Source organism: Canis lupus, chromosome 1 (genome assembly GCF_011100685.1).
Source record: "Canis lupus familiaris isolate Mischka breed German Shepherd chromosome 1, alternate assembly UU_Cfam_GSD_1.0, whole genome shotgun sequence".
Taxonomy (NCBI): Eukaryota; Metazoa; Chordata; class Mammalia; order Carnivora; family Canidae; genus Canis; species Canis lupus.
Genome location: NC_049222.1, coordinates 18,062,477 through 18,078,286, shown reverse-complemented (window position 1 = coordinate 18,078,286; position 15,810 = coordinate 18,062,477). Strand labels below are relative to the sequence as shown.

The window sequence follows — 15,810 nt, the reverse complement described above, 5'->3', positions numbered from 1 at the left end:
AACAATTATTGAATAAAAACCTCAATTGATGGGCTATATGGAAAAAAAATAAACTCAACTAAGTAGTTATTTAACAAAGCAGAAGAGAGATCTGAATAAATCCCTCAGAATGCAGCACAGACGGACAGGGAGATGGGATAAGTTAAAGAGGGTAAGAGACCCTGACAATAGAATGAGAAAGTCTACATGTGATCATTTGGAATCCCAGGGGGACAAAGAGCATGGAGAAAGAGCAGCAGTATTTGAAGAGATGAAAGCTAAGCATTTGGCAGAAATAAATAATAAAAAAACTTTATAATAAGGTGCAAAATATATTAGGCAGGATAAATAAGAAAGCCATGTGTAATTTTTTTTTTAATTTTGTTTGTTTATACATGAGAGACACAGACACAGGCAGAGACCCAGGCAGAGAGAGAAGCAGGCTCCATGAAGGGAGCCCAACGTGGGACTCAATCCCGGGTCTCCAGGATGACGCCCTGGGCTGAAGGCAGGTGCTCAACCGCTGAGCCACCCAGGCGTCCCTGTAAAAACAAATTATGAAAAGTTCAGAACACCAAGAATGGAAAGCAGCTAACTAAGACAAATGACCTGCAAAGGAAAAATAATTAAACTAAGAGCTGCCTATTCATCACTAGCAATGGAAGCCAGAAATCAGAGGAATAGTATCTTCAAAGTGCAGAGAATGAGACCATCATTTTACTTCGGAAAAGACAATATATTGAGTTTTTCTTTTTTTTTTTTCCTATTGAGTTTTTCTTAAGGTTTTTCTGTCCCCCAGTCACCGCAGAAATTATTCACAATCTTAAGACTTTAGAGTGGTGGGTTGATAAAATGGGTGACACTAGTCACACGGAGAACATAGATTTACATCTTTCTACATCCCATAACCACTTTGAGTCTGCTTCTAATGTATAATTTTCACCATCTTCCATGTATGGGGACATTTCAGATAAAGTTTATCACCAATGAACCTTTACTAAAAAAGTTTAAAAGTATGTTCCTCAGGAGAAAGGAAAATGATCTCAGATGAATGTCTAAGAAGCAACAAGGAATCCCTAGAAACGAAACCACAAAACACATTGCTAAACCTAAAAAAAAAAGTATAATATTAAAATACCTAATTTGGTGGTTTAAAAAAAATGACAGAACGAAACCGGATAGTAATATCATGGAAAAAGTCAATGAATAGTGTTTTAAGCTTCATTGTTCAGATGGGGGATTAAGATACCAACTTCTGATTTGTTAAATAAGGCACACATATTAAATGTTAAAAGTAAACAGTAGAAATGCATCAATCGACATCCCAACTGGGAGAGGAGAAACAAATACAGTAAGAAAACAACAGCACATTTCAATAAAAAGATTCATTTAAAAGTAAGGAAAAGATAAAGTAAAAATGTGGAAATTTAGATATTTTAGAAATATTAAAAAGGAAAATAGCTGGGTGGCTCAGTTGGTTAAGTGTCTTTGTTTTTGTTTTTTTTTTTAAGTGTCTGTCTTTGGCTCAGGTCATGATCCTGTGGTCCTGGGGTTGGGCTCCCTGCTCAGTAGGGAACCTGCTTCTCGCTCTCACTCTGCTACTTCCCTTGCTTGTGCTCTCATTGTGTCAAATAAATGAAATCTTAAAAAAAAAAAAGAGAGAGAGAGAGAGAGAAACAAAGAAAATAGCTAACATAGTTAAGAGGAAAGAGTTTAGTCACACTGGGGAAAAAACAGGAATCTAATATCTACGTCTCAGACATTTTTTGGAGCACTAGAATGAAGGGCACCTCGATGTTCAAGATGTGGTTCTTTAAAAGTTTAGCTATTTTTTTTAAATTTTTATTTATTTATGATAGTCACAGAGGGAGAGAGAGAGAGAGAGAGAGAGAGAGGCAGAGACACAGGCAGGCTCCATGCACCGGGAGCCCGATGTGGGATTCCATCCCGGGTCTCCAGGATCGCGCCCTGGGCCAAAGGCAGGCGCCAAACCGCTGCGCCACCCAGGGATCCCAAGTTTAGCTATTTTTATACAAAAAGGTTCATTATTTACACGCCCCTCGTTGCTATCTACCTCTATGCTCAGCAGTTTGAAGCATGGTTTATTTCCGTGTGTAATTGTAAACACCTTAAACGTGTAGGACTTCTCTATGTGTCAACGAACGCAGCCAAGTTCCAAGACGGCACCAGTCTTTACAGGTACCTGGCCATCTTCAAAAAGGCCTGTTTCACCAGCTTTCTTTTGAAAGAACCCAAGTCCCCGCAAAATGGAAGAGAAAAATGTCGTGGTATTTATATGAAATTTATGCAAATAGGTGTCACTGTGTTTTCAGCTTTGGGTTCTTCCCAGGCTCAATTAAGGTACACATAGTTAACTAAACCAACTCAATTTGTAAAGAGGCTTAGTATTAGAATGTTCCCTATTTGTGATCACCTGTTGTACTTTAAAATTGTTCTTGCTAATTTTTCATTTCTGATGACCTAATGAAGAGCATTCACCAAACACCCACGGTATCAAATCTTAGATGTTTAAAGGCAGCCTCCAAAGGGAACAAAACGGAACAAATTCTATGCTAATTGTTGGGTAGACGGGAACCTGACTGGAGGATGCAAGAACACTTTGGCTTTGGACGAGAATGCCAAATAGTTTCTCTTAAGGGTTGTCCTCCCCACACTACCTACCCCCCACCCCCCAAAAAAAAGTGGATTGCTATTCTGAGACTTCAGGGTGCTAGGGGGCATGTAGAACTGGGCAGTCCATAATAGTCCCATTAAGTACATATGTTTATATCCTACCTCCTTCCACAAAGGATGTATGTTTATAATATGCAGTTTTCTCTAAATTAAAAAAATCAGGATCATAGAAAATATGTAGAGAGTAGGCTAGAGATCCCTACATTTTGCTCTTAGAATCTCCTGGAGCGCCTCTATAAATCCTGATGCCCACGTGGCACCCCACATCAACCAGATCCGTGTATGAGGGAGGGAGACAGAGAACAGTAGTTCTAAAGATCCCCAGGTGTTCCCGTGTACAGTGAAGTTTGGGAACCACCGGCAGAGGCTGCCATTCTCAACACAAACATTAGCATCACCTGGGAAACCACTGGAACTACTGATGCCTGCACTCCTCCCCTGAACCAATGTTATCATAGTCTCGTATGCTGGCAGCTGAGCACTTGGTATTGGGCACTGGATCATTTTAAAGCTCCCCAGATGGTAACAATGTGCATTCAGCATAGAGAACCACTGCCTTGGGGGGAAGCCGATTCGTAATTACAACGGGTACTGATTTCAATTTTTTATAGGTTCTCTTATGGCTCACAGCCTTAAAATTGGTCCTGAGTTTCCTGGTGGCCAAAGTAAATAGAAAAACAATCATTTGAAATAGTTCTCCTCATCGTATGTAAAAGCTTACCAGTTCCTTGGAAGAAAGAAAGCTTTTCCTCATAGGTCTGAAATGTCTCGAGTCTTCTTAACAGGGGCCATTGAATAATGGTATGGATCATGGTTTTATAAGCACCCCTACAATAAATGACATATGGTCAGTCTCACATCGTAGTTTCTAATTGCCATCCCTAAGGGAAAGCCAAGGATATGACCCAAGAGTGCCAGTAGTGTAGGCTGTTGGGGTGGGGCAGGGGAGCAGGAATGATGAAGAGGGGATAAGGGAAGTATGAGACACCTCTATGGTTTCCAGAAGTTATGGCTTTCCCCAGAGATAAAGCCTGGACCTGTGTACCCCCAGTGTGCAGGAAAGGTGTCCTATATCATTAGAAATTACAATTCTCTATTTGAAAACTTTAAAATCTATTACGCCCCCTCCACCTCCCAGGGTACAAGGCTTGGCAAAGTTTTGGGGTAGTGAGGGTAAAGAAGCAGTGAAGCCTATGGGAGTCACAGGCACCATGTTAAAATTTGGGGGGGGGGTGTATGTATGTGCACAGGTGTGCATGTTAGAGAACCTTTTGTTTATTAAAAGAAAAACAATCTAGGTCTGAAAAAGTGAAAAAACTTTGGCCCAAAAAGAACAGACCGGTCATTTCTGTTCCTCCATAAAGGTAATTTTCTTTTTTTCCCCCTCCGTTGGGCTTTTCTGGCATCTAAGTTCTGTTGACTTAATAGGACACGATTTGCAGACAAGAAGGCTTCGCAGGACAGTGCTGGCTCCACGGGGTTAAGTCTTGCAAAGAAACCCACCATACAGACCCATACAGACGCAGGGCACAGGGTTTTAAGCCACAGCAGTGTCACCGGGAGGCCTAGGTGGGGGCGGTAAGGTGGGGGATGCCCATTTTCTTTCGAAAACGATCTAGCAGGGCCCACAAGCAGATATTTTAGCAAAGTAGCTGGAAACAGGCATAAGGACGCTCATGGATCACGTGAGTTCTCCTTTCTTCCTCGAAACATTCTAAAAGCGCCCTGTTCATTCCAAAGTAGACATTCTGAGTGAGGCTTCTTTTCAAAGGAAAAATCGCATATTGTGCTTATAAAAAGACAAAAATTCGCAACTGCCTTTACCAGCTAAATTTAAGGAAAGGCTTCCCGGAAAAAGTGGAGGGATGCATTTCTTTCGCTTATTTAAAAGTCGTCGGCGGCGTCCCTATGGATCTTGGGGGTGACCAGGAGGGGATGTGCTCCGGGAGGCACCGCGGCCGGGACGCGGGAGGAGCCCGCCCGGGTCTGCACGTGCGGGGGGCGGGGGCTCCCCGAGCTGCACGGTCTCCCGCGGGGGCGCCCGGGCGAGCGGAGCCGGCTTTGCTCAGGGGGGCGGGTGCGCGCCGGGGCGGCGCGGCCTCGGCCTCGGCCTGCGCCCCCGAGCCTGACCCAGGCAGTGGCGAGCGGCGGCCACACCGGGGCAGCCTCTCCCCCGCGGGCGGCCGGCCGAGGGGTCCGGAAGCATATGCCCGCCTCCCCCCCGGACCATCGCGGCGCGCTCGGGGCTCGGGGCGCAGGGAGCGCGAAGGGGGTGGCCCGGGGCGCCCCGGGCGCCCCGCCCCCGCCCCCAGCCCCCCACGCCCAGGCCGCCCCGGCCCCATTGCGCGCGCGGGGAGGGCCGGCTCGGGGCGCACCCCCGCTCCCGCCCCCGCCCCCGCCCCGCCAGCCCTCGAGCGCCGCCCCCGAGCCCCGCGGGTGGGGGGGGCCTGGGCCCCGAGCCCCGCCGCGCGGCCTCTGATTGGCTTGGGGGGCGCGTGCGCCCGCCCCGGCGAGCGGGGAGGGTCCCCCCGGGCGCCGGGCGGGGGCGGGGGCGGGGGCCGGGGCGGGGAGAGCGGGGGCCGCGGGGAGCCGGGCTCGGGCGCGCGGAGAGCCGGCTCGGAGAGCGCCGGGGAGGGCGGCCGGCGGGCTGGGCGCGCTCCCGGGGCCGCCTGCCTGCACCGCCCCGCGGCCTTCCGGGAGGAAGCGGCGCCCGCGGCGGCCGGGGCGGGCGCTCGGGGCGGGCGCTCGGGCTCCCTCACCTGCCGGCGCCCGGGTCCCCCCGCAGCCCGCCCGCGGGACGCGCCAGGCCGGGCGCCGAGCAGCGCAGGAGCGCAGGAGCGCAGGAGCCGCCGGCCCAGCCGCCCGGGAGCGCCCCGCAGCCCGCGGGGGGCGCCGGCTCCATGGCGACCGGGCTCGGGGAGCCGATCTACGGACTTTCGGAGGACGAGGTGAGCGGCGGCCGCCCGGGTCCCGGCGGGCGCGGGGTCTGCGGGCGGGGTGCGCGCCGCCCTGGGCCGCGGGGACGGAGACGCGTGCGCCCCTCGGCCGCGCTCCCGGGCTCCCGGGCAACTTCCCGCCGCTCGGCCCTGCGGCCCGGGAGCCCACGCCGCGCGTCGCGGCCGGGTGTCGGCGGGACCTCCCGGGGCCGAGCGGCGGGCGCCCCGGGGCTGCGTGCGCGCAGGGGCAGGGGCAGGGGCGGGGGCCGAGGCCGGCGCGCCCGGGGGTCCCGGGGGTCCCGGGGCGGGGGCGCGGCCAGGGGCGGCAGGTGCCGCCGGAAACTTGGAGGGAGCCCGCAGCCCTGCCATGTCTTCTTTTCTTTTCTTTTCTTTTCTTTTCTTTTCTTTTCTTTTCTTTTCTTTTCTTTTCTTTTCTTCCTTTTTTTCCTCGGCCCCCCCCCCCCCCGGCTTCCGAGCCCGGCACCCCCGGGGTAGGTGGAGAGACAAAAGCTCAATCGCTCCCCCTTATTAATAAAGCAGATGCGGGAAGCCACGCCCCCGAGGCTGTGGCTGCGCGGGGTGAGCTTTGTTCGCGGCCTCCGAGGTGTCCCCGCGGCCCCCGCCCCCCCGCCCGCCCGGAGGGGACCCCGCGCCCGCGCCCGCCTCGGCCCCGGAGGGCGGGGACAGGTAGGGGGGCCCGTCGGCGGGGCGCGGGCGCGGGGCTCCCGGGGGCGCTTTACGGCCCTCGGTGCATTACTCAGCGGGGAGGTATTTCCTCTCCTGGTCGTGCGTTTCATGAAAAGTTGATGCCTGGAAATTCGAGGGTTTCGGGCTTTCTCTTTCTTCCCCCTCCTTTCTTTTCCGAGGTCCCCTCTTTCTCGGGTGCTGGGGGTGGGGTTGCTGGAGAGGCTGTTATCCGGACCTGCCCCGTGATGGCTTCTCTCTCTGCAGCTTTCCTGCCCTGGTTGGGGGTGTGTGTGCGTGCGTGTGTGTGTGTGTGTGTGTGCTTTGCAAGTGTGTGATGGAATCGTGTGTGTGTGCTTTGTGACTAATGGAATTGTGCGTGTGTGCACTTTGCAAGTGTGTAATGGAATCGTGTGTCTGTGCTTTGTAAGTGTGTAATGGAATAGTTACCTGGGGGTGGAGAGAGTGTTTGGGGGTAGGACTTTTTTTTTTTTTTTTCTTTCTTTCTTTCTCTCTCGCCAGAGCTACCTAAAGCTTGCCTCGGTATGTATTTTATCAAAGAATGATCACAATGCAAATAATGTGTGATTTACGTTTTCGATTATTTTGCCCTGCTGTGCTCAGGGCGAGGTAATTTCCCCCTTTTTTGAAGGGGGGGGGCAGTTACCTGGGGATGGGTGGTGAAAAGGCTCCTTGTTGCTTTCACCCAGGGGTTTCTCCCGCTCCCCGGCTCCTCTACCCTTTTGAGGAGCTTTCCCTTTCATTCGGTACTTCTCCATTTAATTAGCAGCCCTAGATGGCAGGCAGTGAGCTTTTAGAAAGGTGCTGAGATACTGACATTCCTGAACAAAGGGCTTTTTGAGGTATGGTGGGGGGAAGACAGCTGCACTTCAGCTTTGGTCTCTTGTAAATTTTAAATTACATGATTCTTAGCGCACCAAAGAAAAATATATTAAGAGTGTTTGGAGAAATTCAACTTGATGAATGGATTCTCTGCGTGCCCCTGTTGTGTGTTCTTTGTTTACATTTATATCTAGTGTCACCATCTACCTAGGGCACATCCTGCCTCTTTAGTTAACTCAGATCTCCTTAACTGGTGTCCAGTGTGAAAGCGAAGGGTGGAATATAAACAGAATTGGTATGTGTGTGTATATACGTGTGTATGTGTATGACTGGGTTTACTCCTGCACGTCGCTGGACCGGTGTTTAGGGCTGGTGTGGGGAACAGCCCAAGGTGCTAAGGCCATTTTCTTGATTGAGTGATGGATATGTTGCTGGGACTATTAAGTTCCTTCCGCACGTTAGATTACAAAAGACAAGTGGCATCTGTTGTCTTTTTTCAGCTTCTACCAGTGGGGGGGGGGGGGGGGGGAATAAGGCAAGACTGTTTTTGATGACTTCACATTTCTATGGTGTTTGCTTTTTTTATGGGAGGTATCGCACCGTCGGGTTAGCCTTTGGAAAATCAGGGAATGCCTTCGTAGAATATTAACAAATTGTTGAATTTGCACAGCTTGTTTTGTCTCCCTGAATTAGTCTGTGTAAGAAAACAAATGAAAGATCTTAACAGGCTCTTAAAGCAGACTGGCTCATGAAACCAATGGCAGGGTTGTTTTTCCAAGGCGTGTTAAGTATGAGTGCACTTCAGTTCACACACTTGGTGTGCTGCCGAACATCACACGTGAAGATATGTTGATTGCTACATAAGAGCTATCTTACACATCTCTTAGCAAACTAGGTGTCCTTATACCTAGCACATTTCTTAAAAGTGAGTTTGTATTTTCATTGGAAGTTGATGGAAAGCGTTGCGTGTTTGGAGCGCACTTAGCTTTCTGTCCCATCTCAGAAAGATTTTTTAGCTCTAAGTACTACTGGTGATGAAGCATTGCAGGGGGATGCCAAGACAGGATCTTGCTCCCAGGTCTCTCCAGCTTGTAGAAAGAGAGGAATTAAATATGGGCTTTGCTTGTGTGAGTGCGTGTACTGTTTATTTTTTGTGTGTCTTGTTGAGGTTCCTCAGTGAGCTCAAGCTCCTATTTACTGATTTGAATCAGGTCACCTTAGGGAAACCAAATTTGAAATTGCCATCAGATGAAGGACTTTGGTGTTTGAGAGATTAGCAAATTAGCAAAACTTGTGACTCTGGGCCCAGCATCAGATTTGGTTTGGAATTAGAACAGTTGGACTAGTTGCTGCATCTGGCTTGGTTCCTGGGCAGTTTTTTTGTTGTGCTTTTTGTTTTTATTTATTTTGTTTATTTTTTTTGGCAATCTGTAGCACATTTTGGCAGTTTACTCCGGAGTGTTACTGTTAACCTTGTGAAGTCTTTTTGTTGGAACATCTTAGAAAGGTATCATTTATTGAAAAGATTTCTGGGTGGAATACTAAAGTCTGAATGACAGCTTATTAGATGCGGCAGTTTTTTGGTGGTTACATGAGACAGATGGCCGGGCTGATGTGGGATAGCACTTTGACAGCCTTCCTCTGCATTATATACAAACAAGAATAGTTGGCTAATGTTTCATATGCTTTCTCTGCATCTAGCACCGTGTTAGCAAACTTTATGTACTTGCTGTCTCGTGTAATCCTCACGAACCTCCTAAGAGGTGTGCCAGGATTTACAGATGAGGAATAGAGGCTCAGAGAGGTTAGGTGACCCTTAGAAGGACACACAGTAAGTACGTATGGAGTCAGGATTTGAACTCCATTCTGTTGATTGCACAGGCCTGGTTTGTAGCATTCTTCCTGTCTTCCAGGTATCATGAGATGTCTTCATAGCCGGGTTGTTGAAGTTAATTTGCAGTGGAGATAAACATCAGGAGTTGTAAACTGAAGACTTGCAGGTCTGAGTTGACCAGGAGGCTGGCTTAGTATGGTCTTCGCTGTGCTTTAAAGCTCGGGAAGTTTTACAGAAAATGGCAAAAATCTGACCTCACTGGGGCTCCATTCTCACCTGGCAACAATTGTGTCCACGTTGTGGGGACAATGGGGAGGTGGTAGCTGTGCTGCAGTTCCTGCTACCCCCTCTACTGCTTATCGTTTTAGGGTTCTTTGAACTCCAGAACAAACATTTAAGGTTAACCTTTGGCCTAGGTATATTATCTTGAAGATGCTGTCAACCTTAAGATGCACCATTATCTTCTGTACCTCTAAGAGAGAAAAAAGTTGCTGTTGCACTATGATACACCGCTCATTTTATTATTATTATTTTTTTACACTGTTCATTTTATGGAGCATCCTTATTTCAGGCTGTTGCTGAATTCCAGACTCTCGTTAAGGGCCAGCTCTCGGACTCGTACCCCAGTCCTTCACTTTGAAGTCAGTTGCCAGTCAGATCGCTGCCTTTCTGTTTCTGAGAAAAGGGGTAGCATAAGGGAAATGCCCTTCACTGGGCATTGGCGGAGAAGAAACAGGGAGCCTATGAGATAGGCCACCCGAATAGCCATCTGTAAGTAATTGAGGGTAGCTGTTAATTTTTAAAAAATGGTCCATGTCAAGAGATTCCTTGAGATCCTGCGTGCCATCTTTGCAGCTGTGCAAAACAATTGCAAGATTGCGTTTGGAAATTAGTTTAGATATTGTTTGGATCTATAGGTGGTGCTGAACAGTTTTGTAGAGGCAGGTAAGACTTGCCCAGTTGTTCCAACTCCAAATGCCTGAGTCCAGCCTTGCAGAGCTGGCTGATGTGCTTTGTGCCTAGGTTGATGTGCTTTACTCCAGTTACAGTCTGCATCGTGATTGCTAACGTTTAAGAAAAACCCTAAAAGGGGACTAGGTTTTGTTGTGACACTTAAAAGCAATTTTATAAATTGGTGAATATAATGTATTGTCTTAAATTCTACTCTTATTGAATTTTTATTTTCTTCAAGGGTCCTATGGAATTTATAGAAACTGACGTCTTAATTTATGTTCAGTTTTATTAAGTGCTTAATTTTCTCATTACTGAAAAACAGTTTCCTTAAAGAGTAAAAATGATTTTGTTCAAAGGGGTGAGGACCGTGGCAAAACGGAAATCCCCAGACGATCTTGGTTTCTTTACCGTAGCAGAACACAAGGGAACTGATTGGACATCTCAGTGCAGGGAGGACCTACATCTCCAGGAAACTTCTTGCAAAGTTGTTTCATGATACTGGGAGCATCAACATGCTTGACATGCATTCAGGAGGAACCTCCAGGAAGACATCTGTGCTGTTAGAGAATGACGTCACACATCACTGCAGCAGTGCTTTTGGGTTCATATTGCTGTGAGGGAAGAAACTTGAGGCTTATTGCCAGTTTACTCGCCTTTCTGTGTTGTGCAGTTACTCAAACAACATAGGAGCGTGGCCATATGTGACTGGTGAGAGAAACAAATCAGTTTCTCTTGGACCGATTGAGATCATCCTAAAATTCTTATTTTAAGTTAATAGGTCTGTTTGAACAGATTTTATTGGTGCCCTTGAATTTCAGGTCCTAGATGAAAATGGGGAAAATGAGATTTTAACTTAAGTGTTTTCGAGTGTTTTTGATGCTGTAGGTGTTTGAAGTGGTTTTGCCTCACTGATCTGTTTAATTGGTAATAAAGCCAACTATACCTTTGACGATCCATGTGAAAGAGGATCAAAATAATATACGAATAATGATGAAAATAAGAATTAGGATAGTAGGATTGGTGAAGGCCACGAGGAAGGTGGCCAAATGTTACTTTCTGTTTTTCGTATTGTTTCTCTTCCAGGTCACCGTATCAACAAATCTATCTCACTTTCTGACTATAGGTGGCAATGTTTGTACTGTTTCATGATGCTACTCTTGTTTGGGAGTTGCCTGTTGGCGGAATATAGCAATGAGAGCTGAATTTAGAGATGAAGATAAAGGAACTAGATTTAGAAACCAGTATTTTCCTACAAACTAAAAAAAAAAAAAAAAAAAAAAAAATTAGCAAAAGCACCGAAAGTGATGTTTGTCAATGTGATATTTCAATCAAGAGACATCCTTTTATCCCTGGCACATTTAACTTGCAAGAACAATAGGCGTTTGGATCTAGGGGAAGAACCCCCACAAACGTGCACACAGAAACGTTCCTTTGAGAACCACGATCTTGTCCTTTGTTCTTGGGTGTGTCGGGACTTCTAAAAAATGCTAGTTCTGTGTGGACCATTCTGGAATTGCTGTCGTTGACTTTGAGAAGGTCAGTGACAGCAATTATCACCACTCCTGAGTATTTGATTGCTGGGGAACTTCTTGATTCCTGAGGGCAGACTGTGGCTCAGGCTCTATCTGGCAGAGAGAAAACCAGTGGTGGAAAGATCTGGGACACTTACTTCGTGAATACCTAGGGCCTCGTTATGGTTATGATGATTTGTTCTGAACCTGAGTGGCCTGGATGCCGGCTATGACTGTAAGCCCTTTAGGTGAGAAAGCTATGTTCCATTAGCAAATCTGGGGTAACTAGCTTAAATTTGCCCCACTAGTCGACTTTTTGTCCTTGACTCCAAAGTCCTGTATTGATTTAGAACTTGCCAGATTTCGTGGTGAGACTATCTGATTCCCTCGCTGTCATCAAATTCAGTGTTGGGTGACTTCTTGGCAGGCAGGCGGCCACTGAGAGATTTCATAGTTTTATACCTCCTAGTCACCAAGAGAAAGGGGCCATTCAAAAGTGACTTTGTTTTTAGTGTGAGAGGCTGTGATGTGAAATCCAAGATGGAATTTGGAAGGGCCTGTAGGGATAGTGGGCCCACGAAGAGGATGGACTCGCCATCACCGGTCAGGGTGCTGTTCCATCACCCGGGATGTGTCAGGGTGCTGGTGGACCAAGGCTCCCGGGGCACACTGAGTGATGTTGTGATGATGGCCTGGGGGGCTCAGGCCCGTGTCCACCTCCTGTCCCCTGGGAAGAGGCCGTGTACTCTTTCTACCCCAGAGGGGACGCTGTGGTGCAGTGACCAAGGCCAAGCTGTGTGCACCTGTGAGTCTTGGTCTTAGCACAGTTTGCACTCTCCCAGTTTCAGCTGCATTCAAAGCCTGCTGTCCTCGTTCTCCTTGGGTGCAGCTCTGGATCACCTGTCGCAGCGTGCCTTTTAGAGCACTTGGTGAAGCTGGGCTTCCGTTGTGCATGAAGCGTCACGGTGGTCCTCGTGGCAGGAGAGAATGGCCCTTGGGGAAGGTCGCCCACACCTGCCTACCTGGCAGGAAGTCCCACCAGGTCGCCTCTGCGGCACATCTGTTCAGAACTGACGCCTTAACATGCAAACTTGGCTGTGTTCAGTGATCTGTGGGATTTCACGTGTTCCATGTCCATTTTGGCAACGGTGTTAGAAGTCACCAGTGTGAGGACTCTAGTGGAGACAAGCTTGGGTCACAGGTAACGTAGAAGATGAGGATCTCTTTGGAATTTTTCCTGTTCAGGTGAATATGTTTATTGAATAGGTTAGTTTTATGTACGTGCGTAGGTCTTGTGTGCATGTGTGTGTGTTTTTTTTTCCCCTAAATATTACAAGTTGTTTTGGTCTGGTGTTGTACCCCCCACCCCCACCCCCCAACAAAAGCAAGCCTAAGCTATTTAGAGAATTTGCTTCGTAAGCTCTCAGTGTGTATCTCCTGGAATTAAAAGCTCCACATACTTACTCTCAAATCTCCCAGCTACCTTTGGAACCAGAGCATGAAAACCCGAGCTTACTTTTTTCCTAAGGCTCCATCTTTTTTCTCTCTCCAGTTAATAAGTGATTCATCTTCGGGTGCTTCTCCTGGTGCCAACTCCATCTTTGGCAGTTTGGGTTGGAAAGGGGAAGGAGTGTGTGAGGTTTAAAGAAAAAGCAAAACTGAGAATCTGTTTGCTTCCTTTTATCCTCCTCCACTTCCTTTTGTGCTTTGTGGCTTGGGTGTGAAAATTGGATGCAAGCACCAGTGGCAGTCAGGTCTTTTCTAAACTTTGAACCGGCTGTGTGTCCCCCCCCCCCCCCCCCATTTGTTAATAACTCCAGAGGGTAAATGAATGTGACTCTTGAATTAAGCTCTGTCTGGAAGGAGCTGACCCCTGTGATTTTTGAGTTCTAGAATATGTTTATGCTGATATTGGAGAAATTGGTATGTGCCATGCTTGCCCACCTTTGGAAGGATGTCTTCATTTCACTGACTTATTAGCGAAAGAGAACACTTTGGCCTTGGACTAAGAGCTTTTCCTTCCCTTCTTTGAGAAGTGAGGTAGAGAGGCGCCCCTTGCAGCCATGGGGGGTGGCTGGCAGGGTGGGGAGGTATTGGAGAGTATTTAATATGTGGAGATGCCACTCACATCCCTGGAAAAGGTGGGTTACAAGATCGTGGCTGCAGTACAGTCCTCTTGTGGTTAGAAGTATATCTGGATGGAGACAAATGACTGGGCGTGTATCCCAGGATGTCCACGGTGGTTATCGTTGAGCAAAGGGATTACAGGTGATTTTCATTGCCTTTTTATGTTTGTCTTCTATTTTTCCACAGGGAGGTTTTTCTTAATGTAAAAGCTAAGTTTCAAAGTGAGATGGAAAGAAACCTCCCAGACCCTTGTAGGACATCAGGCTTTGGGTAAAAGCGAGAGCACTTGCTCGGAACAGATGCTGATGGTGTGTGTGCAGGTGCGCAGATGTTCGTCAGGGGCCCGCTGTGTGCCCATTATTGAAGGGTATCAAGGTCTCGGGATTGCCACTTGTGCTTTTTCGGAGCTCCCCGCCGAGGTGGGAAGTGGAGGGACAGGTGAAGGATTGGACACTTTTCAGAGTGACCAGGAAATTAGACTTCTTTTCAACTTGCAGCTTGTAGGACAGAGCTTTCGTTTCCTCCACTGCGGACACTTAAAATTTTGTAGTTTCATCCTTCTGTGCATAAGAGTAATTTAAATCTTTCAGTAGCATTGTGTGTCCTCTGACCTTGTGCGTGTGCTGTGAAAACCCAACTGAAATCTGTTTTCTCTTTTTGTGTCTTTGGGTTTTGCTTTAGAGTCTTGGTGTATCCCTGAATGGTTTTAGATGTCAGCGTGGTACTTGCGCACACCTGTAGTCATTGCTGCAAATATCTGAGTGTCTAGAAGCTGTCCTTGGTTTTCCCTTGGAGCAGACCTGTAATCGGCGTGTCCGTGTTTCATGGCGGTCCCTTCTCGAACAAAAGGGAAAGTTATGTGTCATCTGACACTGGTCTCTGCGTGTCTCCTCTCCCCTCCCCTCCCACTCCTGCTGCTCTTAATATTTCTGACCTAAGGATGTGTCCTAGGGTTGAGACGTGTGTGCCATGTGGCGTGAGTTCCTTGCACTCCTACCACACTCCTTCCTGCTTGCCCCCAAAGGTGCAGCCTACAGAATTGTGGTGCTTGAGTTGTGGCCAGTGTTAATTTGTGCACTGGGGCAGCCTGTGTATTGTGGCGGGTTATTGATAGTGGTCATGGAGACGAATGTTATCTCTCGTTCAGTTACGAGGTGTCTGTTAAGCGCCCACCTGGACAATGGGAACATGCGTCAGCCCGGTGATGTCATTAAGGAATCAAGTTCCATCTACTCCACCGTCTAAAGTCTAGGCCTTTTCAGAGACCTTCTTGGTCTGAGGCTGGCTGCCAGTGGCCATCAGAGCCATGTTCTTTTTTCTTATTTGCAGAAGAAACAGAGTGGCTTCCTGGGTCTTAGGATTATACAAGTTAATTCCCAGAAACTTCGATCCCAGGCGATCTCGGTGTCACATTTGCCACAGAGGCTCCCATCTGCTTCTCTCTCAACTAGCCAGTGCCAGGGAAGGGATGGAATGACCTTCATTCTAAGGGTCTACCTCTTGAGCTGAGGTGAAGTCCATGATGACCCTACAGTCCACCCGTTGGATAATTCATCTACCTTCAGATCGATACACTTCAGAAATACCCATGGCTCTGTGAAATCATGCGCTCTCTTTCCCTAGGGAGACAACCCAAATATTTGTTGAATTATTGCGAGGATCTCTGGGTTACACATCGTCCCTTCTCTTATGTTTGAAAGGTTTTTTTTTTTTTTTTTTTTTTTACTGGTCTAGTGACTTACACCTAAATAGGTTAGGTTCCCCCCCCCCCCCCAAACATTAGCCTACAGTAGTGAAGAGAGAGCAGGATACAATAAATCCCCCACTTGGAGAGGGGGAAAAAGAAGAAAACTGTTGTAGCTGGCAGCCAGGACTAGCAAGAAGTCCTTGGCTTGGTCGGCCAGTCTTGCAGCTCCTGGCTCTGCTGGATTGTACCCAGCATGAGACTCTCCCATGGTCCCTGTCCTTTGCAGCTGCCCTTGGATTGAACTGGCACTGGCAGACTGCCTCTTCTTGGGCCCTACTGGGTGTGAGTTTGGGGCTTTAGGGTTGTGTGTCTAGGGGTTGAACAGCCTTGGGCTAGTGTCATCTGACCTGAATATTTGGCAGTATTACTCCTGTGAAAACTTAGCATCTGAGTTTTTTGCTTCTAGTCAATTCCTTGGACTGGTAGCAAGAGCCAGTGACCTTATCTAAGCGAAGTCTCTGGTTCTGAGAATTTCTGTTCTTGGTAACTGGTCTCTCTGCC

At 48.0% G+C, this 15,810-nt stretch overlaps 1 protein-coding gene and 1 long non-coding RNA gene across 12 annotated transcripts in view; one reads left to right on the top strand and one right to left on the bottom strand.

Annotated features, from left to right (window-relative positions):
* Positions 1-462: 462 nt before the first annotated feature.
* LOC119870721 lies at positions 463-6,645 on the bottom strand. Of its 2 annotated transcripts, none has more exons than XR_005353442.1 (3): positions 6,367-6,645; positions 3,395-3,501; positions 463-521 (listed from the first exon to the last, which is right to left on the bottom strand). It is a non-coding gene; the product is annotated as an uncharacterized LOC119870721 (long non-coding RNA). The 2 variants fall into 2 exon arrangements; XR_005353441.1 differs by lacking the exon at positions 6,367-6,645 and adding an exon at positions 4,013-4,674.
* The window catches only part of NEDD4L (NEDD4 like E3 ubiquitin protein ligase), a 338,822-nt gene continuing 328,517 nt past the window's right edge, over positions 5,506-15,810 (top strand). For all 10 annotated transcript variants that reach the window (XM_038525922.1, XM_038525918.1, XM_038525914.1 and 7 more), the window contains exon 1: positions 5,506-5,621. In XM_038525922.1, the coding sequence (XP_038381850.1) occupies positions 5,574-5,621 (48 nt within the window). In that variant the 5' untranslated portion in view covers positions 5,506-5,573. The remainder of the gene's footprint in view (positions 5,622-15,810) is intronic.